The sequence below is a fragment of the Meles meles genome, chromosome 2 (assembly GCF_922984935.1).
Source record: "Meles meles chromosome 2, mMelMel3.1 paternal haplotype, whole genome shotgun sequence".
Classification (NCBI taxonomy): Eukaryota; Metazoa; Chordata; class Mammalia; order Carnivora; family Mustelidae; genus Meles; species Meles meles.
The window spans coordinates 175,531,490-175,545,912 of NC_060067.1; the positions used below are offsets into that span (position 1 = coordinate 175,531,490).

Here is a 14,423-nt window from a genome sequence, read left to right on the forward strand (position 1 = left end):
AGAGACACTCCACTCCAGATGGATGCTAACGTCTTGATGTAACAAACTCACTTAATCACATACATCCTGTCACCTTTGCCATGGTCTATTGGTTAGAAGCATGTCACAGGTCCCATTCACTTAAGGACAGAGGATCACACCATGGCGTGAGCCCCAGGAGACAGGCCACCCTTGGGGTTCAGAAGAATAACTGGGTGTAGTGTGGGGAATTTATGGTCATGGGGAAGGAGTAGCAAAAAGGAGATCATTATCTTCCGAGAGAGATGATGGTGGTGTGGACTGCTAGGGTTGTAGCAGAAGAGAAGTGGGTGGCTTGCTGACATTTTGAAGGCAGAGCCAACAGGATTCGCCAATGCATTAGATATATGGATTGGGTCTCTTGGCCAAAGGCCATTAGCATTTAAAATGTCGTTGTAGGTAGGATGCCTGGGTGGCTCAGTTGGTTGTGTCTAACTCTTGGCTCAGCTCAGGTCTTGATCCCAGGGTCATGAGTTCAAGCTCTGGACACAGCATGGAGCCTACTTAACGAAACAAGAGTCATTATAGAATGCAAGAAAAATTCTTTGTTTATTTATTTTTTTTTAATAATGTCTGCACTCAACATGGGGCTTGAACTCAGAACTGTAAGATCAAGAGGAGCACACTCTTCCAACGAGCCATCCAGGTGCCCCAAGGATGCAAAATTTTTGATGTTACTTCAGTGCCATGCATATCACATATACAAATTTTTGCCTGTGACTTGGGGAGTTTTAGGGGTTATCCTGAAATTTATCCAGTTTAATATCGTGTTAACATCTTTTAAGAGTAACTGCCTTTATTTTAAAATGTATTCTAATTTATTAAATTGATATAATCAAGAGAAAAAAATACAGCTAGGATTATTCTGCCAATTAGCTCTTGAGGAATTCCTAATGTAAGACAGTTGGTCTTGTACAAAATAGCTAGAAGTGTATATTCCTGAAAAGAGAAATCATGAAGACTGAGTAGCAACATAGAAAAGATTTTTGGTGAATTGAGGGGACAGAAGCCAAATATGAAATTAATTGTATATAGCCAGTTCTCTCCTTTTTTATATGTAACAGATTCCTGAAAATGTGTGCCAGAGCCAAGTAAGAGACTGCTGTTACAGAGTGATTTCTTTCTCAAAAATTAAAAAATATGTATATTAAATACTGAATTACACCCTATCTTTTTGCCATAGTCTTTAAGGACAGATTTCTAGCATTTTTAAAGTTCTTTATTTGGTTATTTTTGTTCACAGTTGAATTCACAGTTAATGGGTGTCTTTTGGGTTTGTTTGTCTTTTTATAAGATTTTATTTATTTTTTTTTTTTCAAGTAATCTTGTGGGGCTTGAACTCACAACCTCAAGATCAAAAGTTCCATGCTCTGCCAACTGAGCCAGCCAGGTGCCCCACAGTTAATGGTTTTAAGTCCAATAAGCAACTCTTTAGTTTTTTGGGTTTTTTCTTTCAGATTTTATTTATTTATTTGAGAGAGAGAGAGAGAGAGAGAGAGTGTGTGTGTGTGCACAAAGGGTAGAGGGGCAAAGGGATAGAGAGAAGCAGACTCCCTACTGGGACTCGATCCCAGGACCTGAGATCATGACCTGAGCCAAAGGCAGATGCTTAACCAACTGAGCCACCCAGGCGCCCCGGTAAGCAACTCTTTGAGGCTAAGGTTTGTCCCTTTAGGACATCTGAAATACTTCTTTTACAAAATAGCTAGGAATATTTATTTACAGTGTTATCAAATTTATATCAGCACTTTTAACTTACTGTATTCACTCATTTTCATAAAATAGTAAATATAAACCATAATACATGATACTCAAACTTTCACAGCCACAGAACCATTTCTTTAAATGAAACCTTAACCCTGAATCCTAATATGTGGAAAAGATGATGTATAGCCAATTTGGTTGCAGTTCTGCTCTGTGGGTTTCAGTTAAAAAAACCCTGCCATTAACCCAGTCTTGCATGTATGGCACCGGCACTGGGATAATTCCAATATAAAGAGGAGTCCTCCCTTGTCTTAAGTAAATGAAGACTAGACTGACTTTTTATCCAGTCATTTATTCTAAAACAAAAACAAACCCTGCCATTAAATAAGTATAGTAACACAGGGTGGTGAGGAAATCTACCTGTGAGGGTGGTGGTCCCACGTGATGGTGCGAATTGCTCATCAGCTATGTCACAGCCCAGGCTAGATGGAGGGAAAGCCTGGTAAGGTGACAGAGCATGGGGCTCAAATGTGCAGACCCTCCTCCGTCCTTCGAGAGAAAGGACTGGAAGGAAAACGTAGTTGCAGTTGTCAATTAAATATATTTCTTTTTTTTTTTTTTTTGTATTTGTACATTTCTTTTTCTAACCTAATTTTTTGTCATAGCCCAGAGGTCAACTTTTGGGGCCACCATTCCCCAGTGGAAGCAAGTATGTATGTAGCTCTTTGAGGCTGACTCAGAGCCTCACTGACCCCACTAACAGCAGACCGCCAGTGGAAGGGCCATGCATAGGACATTAGGTTGGTTCCTTCCAGTTTGACCCATTAACTTTTTCTCTTATTACAGAAGTGACAATCTTTTGTTTTTATCAGTAGAGAAAGATTAAATATTTGTAAGAATGTTGGCTTATGTTCTTAATGATTTGCCAAAATCAGAGAATATGGTACTTCTCTTTAGATTACTGAAATTTACTATCAATTCTGTGAATCTAAGTGATTAAACCATAAATTCTAAGAACTAGTGAAAATTTGTATAGGGGAGGAAGTCAGGGTGGGAAGAACAAGAAGTCTGGTGAAACAATAAGCAAATACATTGTTTCCTATGACATTTCTTTTTCTATATGATGAAAAGTTCTGTAGGTAGTGCTCTTGTCCTGGATTGAATCAGCCATGCTTTTGAGGTGAAAGGGTTAATGACTATGAATTTATAAACACAGGATGTTGAATTATAGTATTTACCTTATGTTAAAAGAAGCTAGTCAGGGGCACCTGGATGGCACAATCAGTTAAGTGTCTGGCTCCTGGTTTCTGCTTGGGTCCTGATCCCAGGATCCTAGGATTGAGCCCTGTGTTGGGTTCCCTGCTGAGAGCTTCTTCCCCTCCCTCTGCTCCTCCCGCTGCTTGTACTCTCTCTTGTTCTCCCTCTCAAGTAAAATCTTTAAAAAATAATAAAAGAATCTAATCACTGCACACCTGTGAGAACAGCAAAATGAAAACTAGTCGGCAGTCCTGGCAAGGATGTGGAGAACCTGGGTCTCTCCTGCACTGGGAAAGTACAGTGGAGATGTGAAATGGTGCAAATAGTCCAGAAAATAGTTTCTTATAAAACTAAACATAAACTCACCATTTGACCCAACCCGTTGTACTCCTGGCCATTTATCCTGGAGAAGTGAAAACCTGTGTCTACACAAAAACTTTTTACCAGAGTGTTCACAACAACTTTATTCGTAATAGCCCAAATATGAAAATAATTCAGACATGCCTCAGGAGAGTGAACCAGGAAACAAACCGCAGTATGTCCACAGTGCGAAAGAGTGCTCAGCAAGAGAAAACAGACTGGACTGCGGACACACACAACAAATGGGTCAGGTCCCAAGAGAATTAAGAGTGAGGGGGGTTTTGCCAACCTCAAAAAATAACATACTGTATGATTTCATTTATAGAACATCCTCCAAATGACGGCGATGGAGAACAGATTAGGGATGGGATGGGGTGGAGGAGGGAAGGAGGATGGTGTCCCAAAAAAGCAATTTTTTGTACAAGGGGTCTTCGTGGAGATGGAACAGTTCTGTATCTAATTGTGGTGTGACACGATTCTACACCACACACACACACACACAGTGTATGTAAAATTAGTGCAGTCTGAATAAGATTTATAATTTGTACCAATATCAGCTCTTATAGTTTTAATACAGTCCTATAGCTCCGTAAGATGTTGCCTTCAGGAAATACTAAGTGAGAGGTACATGGATCCTCTCTGCGCTATTTTTGCAACTGCCTGTGAATATCTAGATTTACTCCAAAATAAAAAGTTTTTTAAAAAAAGAGTTCATTTAACAGGCATTAACCCTAATGCTGTACACTTAGTGAAAGTCGGCGTAATACACCCTCACAGGCTTGAGTTAGCCTTATCTCCGGCTCCCACCATTATGTCACTTGGATATGTTGTCATAAATCATACTGTCGCCAGAAAAGACGGGTTATCACCATTTGAGACACTGCTACAAGAAAAATAGTGCCTCCTGCCTGCCAGGGAATGACAGCTACTATTTGTTTCTAGCATTCGATTTCCAGGATTCTTTTTGGTTAATGCTCGTGGATTACACATGGGAGTTAAGGAATGCTCTCAAAGGGAGCGCATTGGTCTTACATTCACAGAGTGCATGCTTCTCTGCAGGGTGAATTTGTAAATGAATATGTTGGCGAATTAATTGATGAAGAAGAATGCAGATTGCGAATCAAGAGAGCCCACGAGAACAGTGTAACTAATTTTTATATGTTAACTGTTACCAAGGTAAAATTGCTTTTTTTTGTAAGAAAAAAAGGATTTTTGGTCTCTGTTTCATGGGCTTAGGTTGAACTCCGTTTCCTCTAATTTGATTGTTTTTTCTGGAGAATGAGGGTGCTTTGCAGTAGCCAGTATGCTAGCCACCATATTGTACTAATTATAGCAGGCTACACAAAGGCTGATTGTTGAAGCCTTGCACTTGGCATGTGAGTGGACAGATGACCAGGACCAGCGCGGACATATGGGGCTTTTTGTCTCAGCTCTTCTTAGTCACTGAAGGACCTGGCCCTCAGTTTCTCCATCACTGACAGAGACAGCTTTCTCATGCTAAGTTTTAATACCCCTTTCAAATTCTGATTTAGCAAAAATTCTAACTCTGAATCTATGTACTGAAACTTTGTGTCTGAGTTAGGACAAATGGGTGCCATCATCAATGACAGTAAAGCTGCTAGGTTGATCCATGTGCTCATAAGTCCCATTTGCCGCACATTCCGTTATTGCCGCGACATCCGTTATCTTGTGTCATTTCTTCAGCAGTCCTCTGATTTGTGGAGGATGGGAAACTGAGGTCCAGCCCTGACAAGCGATCTGTTGGATATCTTGTCACAGTTGAGTGAAGGGCTAAGACCAGTACCCATGTTTTGTATGTTCCAGGCTCTCCCTGAAACTGAGTTAGAATATCATTAAAAGTAAGAACTGGAAATCACTTACAAGAACTCTATTTTAACTGATATGTTATTGTTTGATAGTTTTACCACTTCCAGGAACATAAATTTCATAAATATAAAATGCCATTTATTTCTGATGGCTGCGTGGCCCTTTAAATCCGCTGCTCACTGTCGGAGACCCTCCAGCCATCTTGATGACACTTGGAAGGCTCCTTCCTCCAGAGCTCATCCAGATGATCAGGGTTTGAATTCAGGGCCAGAATGTTGAGCTTTTTACTGTGTTCTGAATGTCAGTGTAAGTGAAAATAGGAGGAGCAGGTAACTGCTGAAGACTATGTCTCATGTGATAGCCCTTCCTTTGATCGTCCGGATCTTCATTCAGAGGAAAGTCTCCCATACTTCCTTTGTCCCTCTTTATGAAGTGCTGTCCTGTCCATTTACCCCTGCACTGGTTTTGCAGGCAAGGAGGGCTAACAGCCAGCAGCGTGGTTCTCACCCCAGGCGGCTGGCTGAACTCAGCGCTCCCCCCGCGGCCAGTTCATTTTCTAAGTAGCATTTTTCTATGATCTGTGTCTAGAAGCAAAGTTTAAAAAAATAGAAACTGAGTTCCACTTTACCTTCATTTCCTTGGCTTGAAGCTCATCAAATAGAGAACTTGGTCACTGGTCCTGAGAGCATGTGTTGGGGGAGTTGGCAGCTGCCATAGACTGGGGCTGGTGTTGGATATAGGCTTGTACTTGATTTTATGTCAAAGCTACCTCCATTTCTTTTCTTTCTGAAGGACCGTATAATTGATGCTGGCCCCAAAGGAAATTACTCTCGCTTTATGAACCACAGTTGTAATCCAAACTGTGAAACACAAAAGTGGACAGTGAATGGAGATGTTCGAGTGGGGCTTTTCGCCCTTTGTGATATTCCTGCAGGTAAAAAAGCTATTTGCTCCCCATGTACCCCTCTCTGGGCAGAAAATCCTTCCAGGTTTGATGCCCAAGTATTTATTCAAGTACAATGGGGTTACGTTTGGAATTGTTATCTGCCACGAAGAAGTGAAAATCCGTGTCCTGCAAAAGGGAGTTGAGCAAGAGCTTTTCTGTCCAAGAGGATGTTAACAGAATCCTGTGTGTCCACGACCCTCCTGAATGACTTCTCCCAATTATTGCTGTCTGCACAATACAACCAGATGTTTAAGCTTTTGTTCTCTTATTTAAAGTATTAACATACTGGGTTAACATCAGCCGCTTTCTTGGTTTGTGTGTGGGGGGTTGGTTTGTTTGTTTTTTAGTTGAAAGATCAGTCTGTTTCAAATTAGACGCGCAAAGCTTCCGAAGGCAGTTACTGCTTCCCTGTTCCCTCAGCCGCCCAGCATCTTACCAGCAACACTTAGCTGCTTCTCTGCCAGGGTTTAGGGAAACGGGTGAGAAGGGAAGAGCTGTAGCTGATCCTGGGGACTCTGTTCGGGACCAGCCAGCAGCAAGCTTGGACGTCCCGGTTCGAGTCCCTGGGTCTTTGGTGTGACTGGTAAATCCGCACTGTGAGCTCTTCTCCAAGCACATTCTAAAGCATTAATCACCGGAAACAGTGTGGTCGCTGCTACTCCACGGCTATACTGTTCATTCAGAAAGCCATGTAAATTAGCTTTAGAAAAGCGAGCTAAACCGGAACCCTTTTCTCCCGAGCACAGGTTTCCAATTCTTGGTCTCTGTTACATAGTTGCTGACCACTTCAATGAGAAGGATATGACAGCTTTTATAGACTGTTTTTTCTGCAATATTTGGTGGATGGGGGTGTTTTCCTCTGTTGTTTCTCCCCCATCACTCTTCAGTGTGGAGCACGGGTGAGGGAAAAGCCTTCAGGTCAGAATTATGTCTCTCTTTTCATTATGAGAGTGCGTGTGTGACAGCATGTCTCTTCCCTGTGACTCGAGTATGAGTGATTATTTCTCTTACTTTAGGGATGGAGTTAACATTTAATTATAACCTGGATTGTCTGGGCAACGGCAGAACAGAATGCCACTGTGGGGCAGAAAACTGCAGCGGCTTCCTGGGAGTGCGGCCCAAGGTCAGTGGCGCAGGGAGCAAGTGCCCCAGGCCGGTGAATGTGTCCCCAGTTTAGTTCGCAGCCATTGTGTTAACTAGAGTGTAGACTCTGACTTTCCAGTGAAGCAGACCTCATCAGGTTCTGAAGAGATGTTTGTATTTCTCATTGAATCTGAAGTTACCAACATCCTTTTCAAAAACTTTTTAAAAATTCACACTATACCCAAAACCACTGGATGAGCCACTTTGAAGTGGTTAGTTCTGTGGTATGTGAATCCTTGCAATTTAAAAAAACAAAGCGCTGTATTAAAAAATCAGTGAAAATGAAGCCTTATTTTTATTACAGTACTGTTATGGGAGAAGTCTTCCTGCTGGTTTTTAGGTAACTGAACAACAGAGCTTAAGAGAATTCAGATGAGTGTGAGGCTAAGGGAGCTCCCTTTCCATGTAGAGCCTCACGCGCTGTGTTCTTCTCCCTGCCAGTCGACATGTGCGTCAACAGCCGAAGAAAAAGCCAAAAATGCTAAGTTAAAGCAGAAGAGGCGAAAAATCAAAGCAGAACCAAAGCAGATGCATGAAGACTACTGTTTTCAATGTGGAGATGGTGGAGAGCTGGTCATGTGTGACAAAAAAGACTGTCCCAAAGCATACCACCTCTTATGCCTTAACCTGACTCAGCCACCATATGGTAAGTGAGGCTTTCGGGACCCTTTCCCTGACTTGCGTCTTGGCCAGTGATGTGTCACCTAGAATGTACTTCGCTCTCCTTAGTGGAGCCATGGGATGGATAATGAGCAGAACAACCAACACTAGCAAACAAAGTATGCTAGTGAAAAGTCTGTCTGCAAAACGCGGGATAGGTGCGGGCCAGGAGCATTGGTTTCTCGGGCCTGGTTACCGTGGGCGAGCAGTTGGCTCCTCTCTCTGGCGGTGAGTTTGGGATGCAGTGCGCATCCATTCTCAGTAGTACACTCGGACGTAAGTTTGGCCAGAATTTGGAGTTGTGTTCTAATTGAATTGAGTCTCCAGTCTCAGCAGATGGTGCAAACTTGGGCTTTTCGTGGGTAATCAAGAGGGGCACTAATGGGGCTCTTTTCCCTGTTCGCACCCCTCCGTAGGAAAGTGGGAATGCCCGTGGCATCAGTGTGAGGAGTGCAGCCGTGCTGCCGTCTCCTTCTGCGAGTTCTGCCCACACTCATTTTGTAAAGATCATGAAGAGGGCGCTCTGGTCCCCTCTGCCCTAGAAGGCCGGCTCTGCTGCTCTGAGCATGACCCCGAGGCTCCTGTGTCCGCAGAATACTGGAGCAAGATCAAATGCAAATTGGAGTCACAAGATCATGGAGAAGAACTGAAAGAGTAAATGGGTGGTGATTTTTTTTTTCTTTTTATTGAGATGAAAAAAAGGAAAAGAAACAAGTGACTCGGTGGCACGTCGGCAGGAGAAAGCTGCTGCCGCGCGCACAGCCCCTGCCCCGAGCGCCGCCTTGTGGCCGTGCGTGCTGGGGCCGGGAGCACGCGGGCAGAAGCGGGCGGCCCGGGGCTGTTTTTCTGTTTTGTGGGTTGGGGGTTCTTTCGTGGCCGGCCAAATTCCCTTGGTCTTCTCTTGCCTTTTATTATGCTTCCATGCCTTTGCAGCAGGGGGGAAAAAGAGATGTCTTTACTTTGAAAACAACGAAGAGAAAAAGAAATTTTGTTAATGAGATAAATTTTAAGTCTAGGATGTGTTCCTTGGGTGTAAAAAGCAAAAAAGTAGCCCTCATTCCTTTATTTATTTTCACTTTTTAAAACTCTGGAGAAGTGTAGTTCAGGTAGTCTATTCAGTGTGCGTGTGCGTGTGTGTTTGAAGTAGCATTTGGAGCAGGCCCTCTAGAAAAGGCTTTGATGACCTTTATATACCTCTCCGCTGAGCAGTAGGTAGGCTCACTTCTCTTTCCTCCCAGATGTCTTTTCTTGGCTCAGAGAAGGGCGCTGTGCGAATCCTGAATCTGGCCTCTTGAAAACAAAATGCCTCAGTGGTCTGCACCTAGGCCAGCTTTGTGATGGGATACCTTTACCTAGAAAGGTAGATAATGTGGTTTTTGGTTCTGGAGAAAAACAGAAACAGGTGCCCCCACGGAGTTTGAAATGTTTTCCACTGACAGTGGACATTTTTGATGAAGTGTGTTTATGTGGGGTGAATGCAGCGTTGGAGCGGCCGTGCCTGTTGCTCCGACATGTGGACAGAGGCAGCTGAAGGGAGATGGAAGGCCCAGACCCAGGGTTGGGTCATTCTGTGCAGTGTACTGGAGCTGCTAGTCCGACCTGCAGGGCGTTATGGGCATTTCCTTTCCTGTCTCTTCCCTCCCCGAACCAATCATTCCCTGTCTGCTGGCCACCTGCTGGCCGCGTTTCCTGGTGAAAACAACACAAGCGAGTCACAGTTGTATCTGAGTAGGTCTTTTTGGTTTAGTTCCTCATTTGGGGGGTGGAAGGGGTAGGGGCATCTCCCGGTTATACGTGAACAGTTTCTATTTAGTATTATCTACTAATTAAAATTGCCCCACTGAGGAAGAGGAAGCGCTTCTACAGGGTATATAAGAGCCACACAAACACACTTCGTCTGAGGAAGCACTTAGGGAGGCTCCCAAGAAAGCAGTGTTAGCAAAAATGGTTGGCTGTGACGCTTGGATCTCCTAGCTGCCAATGTACCAAGATGTCTAACCACAAAGTTCACTTGCATTTAATGCTTTGGAATATGTATATTCCAGTAGTCCTTGTATGAACTAATTAGTAATGTCAGACGTTGTCACACTGTACTAAGTAGAATTCTAGGGCTAGCTTGAATGAACGTTAACCTTCTCTGTGAATTTTGACTGCTTACAATTGCTGGTACCTGGTGGCATTTATTTTCCCTCAAGAAGTACCTAGGAACCTTAGGAAGGGAGGGAGGGGAGATGCTCAGCCACGTTCCTTCAGTTATGTGTGTTCCTTTTTTCTTATCAATTTAGAGTTCTTCTCTGGAAAAAAGAAGAAGCAGCTGTTTTGTGCCTCTCTCTCTCTCTCTTTTTTTTTAATGTAAATGTGCAATTGAACTGGATTTTCTCTTGTAAAAAAAAACATAAAACAACAAAAAAAATGTATCACACTACAATTCCTTTACTTAAGCTCCTAAACTGCCATTTGCCTGATTCCAGCAATTAATTCTGAGGTAACTTATAGAGCCTCCAGGAATTCTCTTGATTAGATATGGTCCCAGGAGAAAGAGCAAAATGGAAAATGCTGTGCATGTTACCAGATCGAATCGCTACCAGTAACGTGCAGCACAGCGCACCAAAACACTAAACTTTGCTCTTGAGCAACTATATAGTTTGATATCCTTTTAAAAAATAATTTAAGAAAATCTAGGTTTTATCATACTAAAACTTTATTTTATATATATATATGTGTGTGTATATATATATATATGAGATAAATGTTTGCTTTTTTTAAACTTACTAATATGAAGGATTTCTTTTAACATTCAAAATATAACTCTTGTTGAAACCGTATCCCACATGAACTCTACTCTTCTTGCTTTGTTTTGGACTTAGTGCTATTTAGTATCTGATGACTTTTATATGGTAAGCCAGGGTCCATCCGTATACTTACAAATACCTTAGGTTTCAGTATTTTCATGCAGCTTCCTCATAATGTCACATTTTGTCGTAACAGCTCTGCTGAGATTTTTAAATCCTTTTTGGGGGGTGGGGGTGGGAGGGTACCTAACAGGATCATTCTGCCATTTCAGAAATTAGGGTAAAAAACAAAATAGCTAACTACAGCTCTGGAGGCTTCATCCAGAAGTGCTCTTTAGTGGTCCAGAAAGAGGCTTTCATCCTGCCAGTGGCCCAGAGCTCTCCTCACACCTCCGTTGGCGTCACGACCGACCTGTTTTACATATCTTCACGTTGCAGGCTGTGGAAGCGGAAAGCCGGGGGAGAAAGCTGTGTTTCCCGTGCGCAGCGTGTGCACACACCGTGCTTGCCTGCGCCTCACCAACCCAGTGGGCCAAAGGACGCGTTGCTTTCTCGTGGTCTGTAGTTGGTATTTGTTAACTTTCAAATCTGTGGTCAGAGCAGAAATGGTTGGGTTTTATTCTTGTCCAAAAATGAGATAACTTAAACCATGCTGGGATAATGGTGGTTTTTGTTTGTTTGTTTTTTAGCCTCATGTGACTTCTTTGGAAAAAGTGAATGTAAAGTTTTTGATAATCAGCATAAAGCTTCAGAAATCTGATGGGTTACAACTGTAGGAGAAGTGGGCCCTCCCGGCATGCACGGTGCAGACAGGGGCTGGCCCGCCCGTGGCCAGTGGTGGGGTCAGGAGGGTTGCGAGTCACCCGCCCCTCATTCCTGGAAGGCCAGCAGGGCTGGAGGAAGTGATTCTCTTCTTTAATATCTAATCAGGGTTAGAGTCAGGAGGGAGGTGGGTTTTATTTTCATTTTTATTTTAACAAGTTCCTACTCTACCTTAATTCTCAGAAATGATCTGGCCTGAGCTATAGAATAGGCCGACTTTTAGAATCACTGAAACTTGGAGCTATCTGTGTGTTCAATGTGTTCAAGTCAGGAACAAATGTAAAAACGAAAATAATAATAATAATGGGGGGGGTGGCTCTGAGCTCCCTTCTGCTATTTCCACATAATACTTGGAAACATGCTTGTAAATAATGTTTTGAAATTCTGAGATAACCATGTAAAGGACTCTCAGAGCAGGCAGGCTGTTGGACAAGTTTCTCTCTTGGCTCATGAAGTAGTTTCCTTTTGGCCTCGCTGCGCAGTCTGTGTTCTAGTCAGGGTCAGAGCCAGACTGGACGGCAGAGAGCAGCCCTACAGAATGTCATCACTGGACCCCCCCAGGTTCACGGCTGGTCCTTCATTTCATTGTTAAGTACAAAGCTTCCTTTAGCATTCACCTTGAAATCAGGGAGCTGCCACATGCCATGTCCCAAGAGGATAAGGATACAGGTTGTGGTAGAGCCCTTCGGGCTTGGGAAGCTCACCTGGGAGGAGGTGCGGTGCCACTGGCAAGAGCAGATTTGACTTCCGGAGTTGGCCAGGTTGCTGCACACACGAAGTGATCATTTGGAACGATTTCCTTTGGCCTAGGGCCACTTGCAGTTGGCCCCTGGTTGTCTGTAAGCCGAGAGGAGAACTCGCCTCTTTTCAGCTAAGCTAGGGAGAGATCTGATTAGACGGCTTTGCCATGTATTAAGGAATATTGAAAAGTTGGAAATGTGTACGTACTGAAATCTACCAACTTTTCCCCGTGGCGGGGTACAGGAAGAAAAGGGGGTTAGAACAGGGTGAGGGAGGGGGAATGACAATGTTTACCACAGGTACGAAGTAGTCACTTTAACATTGAGACCTCTGCCTCATTGAATTCAGGTTTTTTAAGTACTTGAAACTCTTCAGATTCCCCTTATTTTACAGTTATTTTTAAATTTATGAAGTAGAAAGCATTGTTTTGTATACTGTTTTGAAAACAAATAGTCTAGTCTCTTGTCCTCTTCAACTTGGATTAAAGGCAAAGTTCTGCGAATGGGATGGAGTGTCCATAGCAGATAGCTCAGATTTCATGTACACATTCGAGGAAGAGACTCTTGCATGAAATACCAGCATTTTTATGAGTATTTCCCATATGTGTTTTTTCTCTTGTATTTTTGTCAACCTCATCCCCATGTACCTCTTCTTTCCTTTTAATATATATATGCCTGTGTAGGGGAAAAAAAAATTTGCACTTACGTTACACTCCTGAAACGCAGGGTGTAGTCTGTGTGTGTTTCAGAAACCATTTCCGTTCTTTTCTCCGTCAGTCCATTGCTTAAGTGACAAGTTGAGGTGCTTGTGGCACAGATGTGTGTGTGGTGGGGAGGAGGAGTGCAGCCTGCCCTTCTCTAGCCTGTGAAAGTCAGTTACATGTAAGAAAAAGCGAAAAAGATGAACAGTTGCCAAAATCATTTATTCAGTCCTTAGTTTTCTTATGTGACCCTCCGGATCTGCGAGTTGGCAGGCAAGCCCCCTCAGGTGCCGGTCCCCCCCCACCTGCCACAGACCTCCGACGTGTGCATGTGGGGCGCAGTGTCCATCAGATCACCAAGACGAGGTATGTATGAGGTATTCTTGTCGGGTTAGGAGTGGACTGGATACAATTTACTTTTTTTACTCTGTTGTCATTAATACTGCTCTTTATCTCATTTGTGCTTTCACATACCCTCTGTTAAAAAAGAAAATCACATTGCCTCTGATGACCAAGATGCTAAATGATAATTGATACTAAATGATGATTACAACTGGCTAATAAGATCCTTTTTCTATACAAGGGTGTGTGCATAATTGGAATTGATAGGAGAAATTCATTTGTAACCACTTGTGATATTGCACAGCGAACACAGATACCTACAGATTCTGTTTTCTTTTTCTTGTGATCTTTATCTATGATAATGACCTTTGTAGATTGGTTATTTCTGTACTTTGTTTATCTGTAATAAATTTGTAGATCCTGTGAAATGTTATTTTGCCTAAATCACTTGAGACTTGACTCTTTAATAACAAAGCATCAATATTCACTAAAGTCAATCTCTTTTGAGTTTCTGTGACTTGGCTAGAAGCTCTTGACACTAAGGGATTAGTGTTCATTTTCCCTGGGGGGCGTTCCACTAGGGCATTACTGTATAATGACTTGATGTTGCCACATAGACTTCAAGATATATGATATTTTGGGGGTTTTGTTGAATGGCCTATGTTTTACTGCATAGTGTGAAACGTGTAAAGCTTGGTTAACCTGTATATAGATAGCTTATTGTTGACTAGTTATAGTATATTTAGGATTGCCTGGAATTTTAAGCTTCTTACTACTGTGTGTGCCGGTAGGAACATAAATTTTTGTACATTATATTTACTGAGATGTTGCTTTTTTTTATTTTACAAATACTTTGGAATTCAGATGTGTTTTTTGCTTCCGTGAGGATTAATTTGGAAAGGTTCTTAATGACATTCCACTGACTTCAGATTTTGCTTGAGATTGACTTCAATAAATTGTCCTGTATGTTCCAAATCAAACTGTGGACTTGTTCATTGCCTGTAGTTTCTTGCCACAACTGCTGGGCGAGAGGTTATAATGGGGAAGGGGGGCACCCGGTGCCGGGCTAATGACCCGAGGTCCTTCAAAATGCTGTCGCAAATAAGCTTGG

The 14,423-nt window shown here is 42.7% G+C and overlaps 1 protein-coding gene across 3 annotated transcripts in view; it reads left to right on the forward strand.

Moving 5' to 3' along the window:
* NSD3 (nuclear receptor binding SET domain protein 3) overlaps positions 1 to 10,319 on the forward strand; it is a 118,519-nt gene extending 108,200 nt beyond the window's left edge. For all 3 annotated transcript variants that reach the window (XM_045985094.1, XM_045985104.1, XM_045985112.1), the window contains 5 exons: positions 4,399 to 4,515; positions 5,959 to 6,100; positions 7,129 to 7,235; positions 7,697 to 7,901; positions 8,332 to 10,319. In XM_045985094.1, the coding sequence (XP_045841050.1) occupies positions 4,399 to 4,515; positions 5,959 to 6,100; positions 7,129 to 7,235; positions 7,697 to 7,901; positions 8,332 to 8,573 (813 nt within the window). In that variant the 3' untranslated portion in view covers positions 8,574 to 10,319. The remainder of the gene's footprint in view (positions 1 to 4,398; positions 4,516 to 5,958; positions 6,101 to 7,128; positions 7,236 to 7,696; positions 7,902 to 8,331) is intronic.
* Positions 10,320 to 14,423: the final 4,104 nt, after the last annotated feature.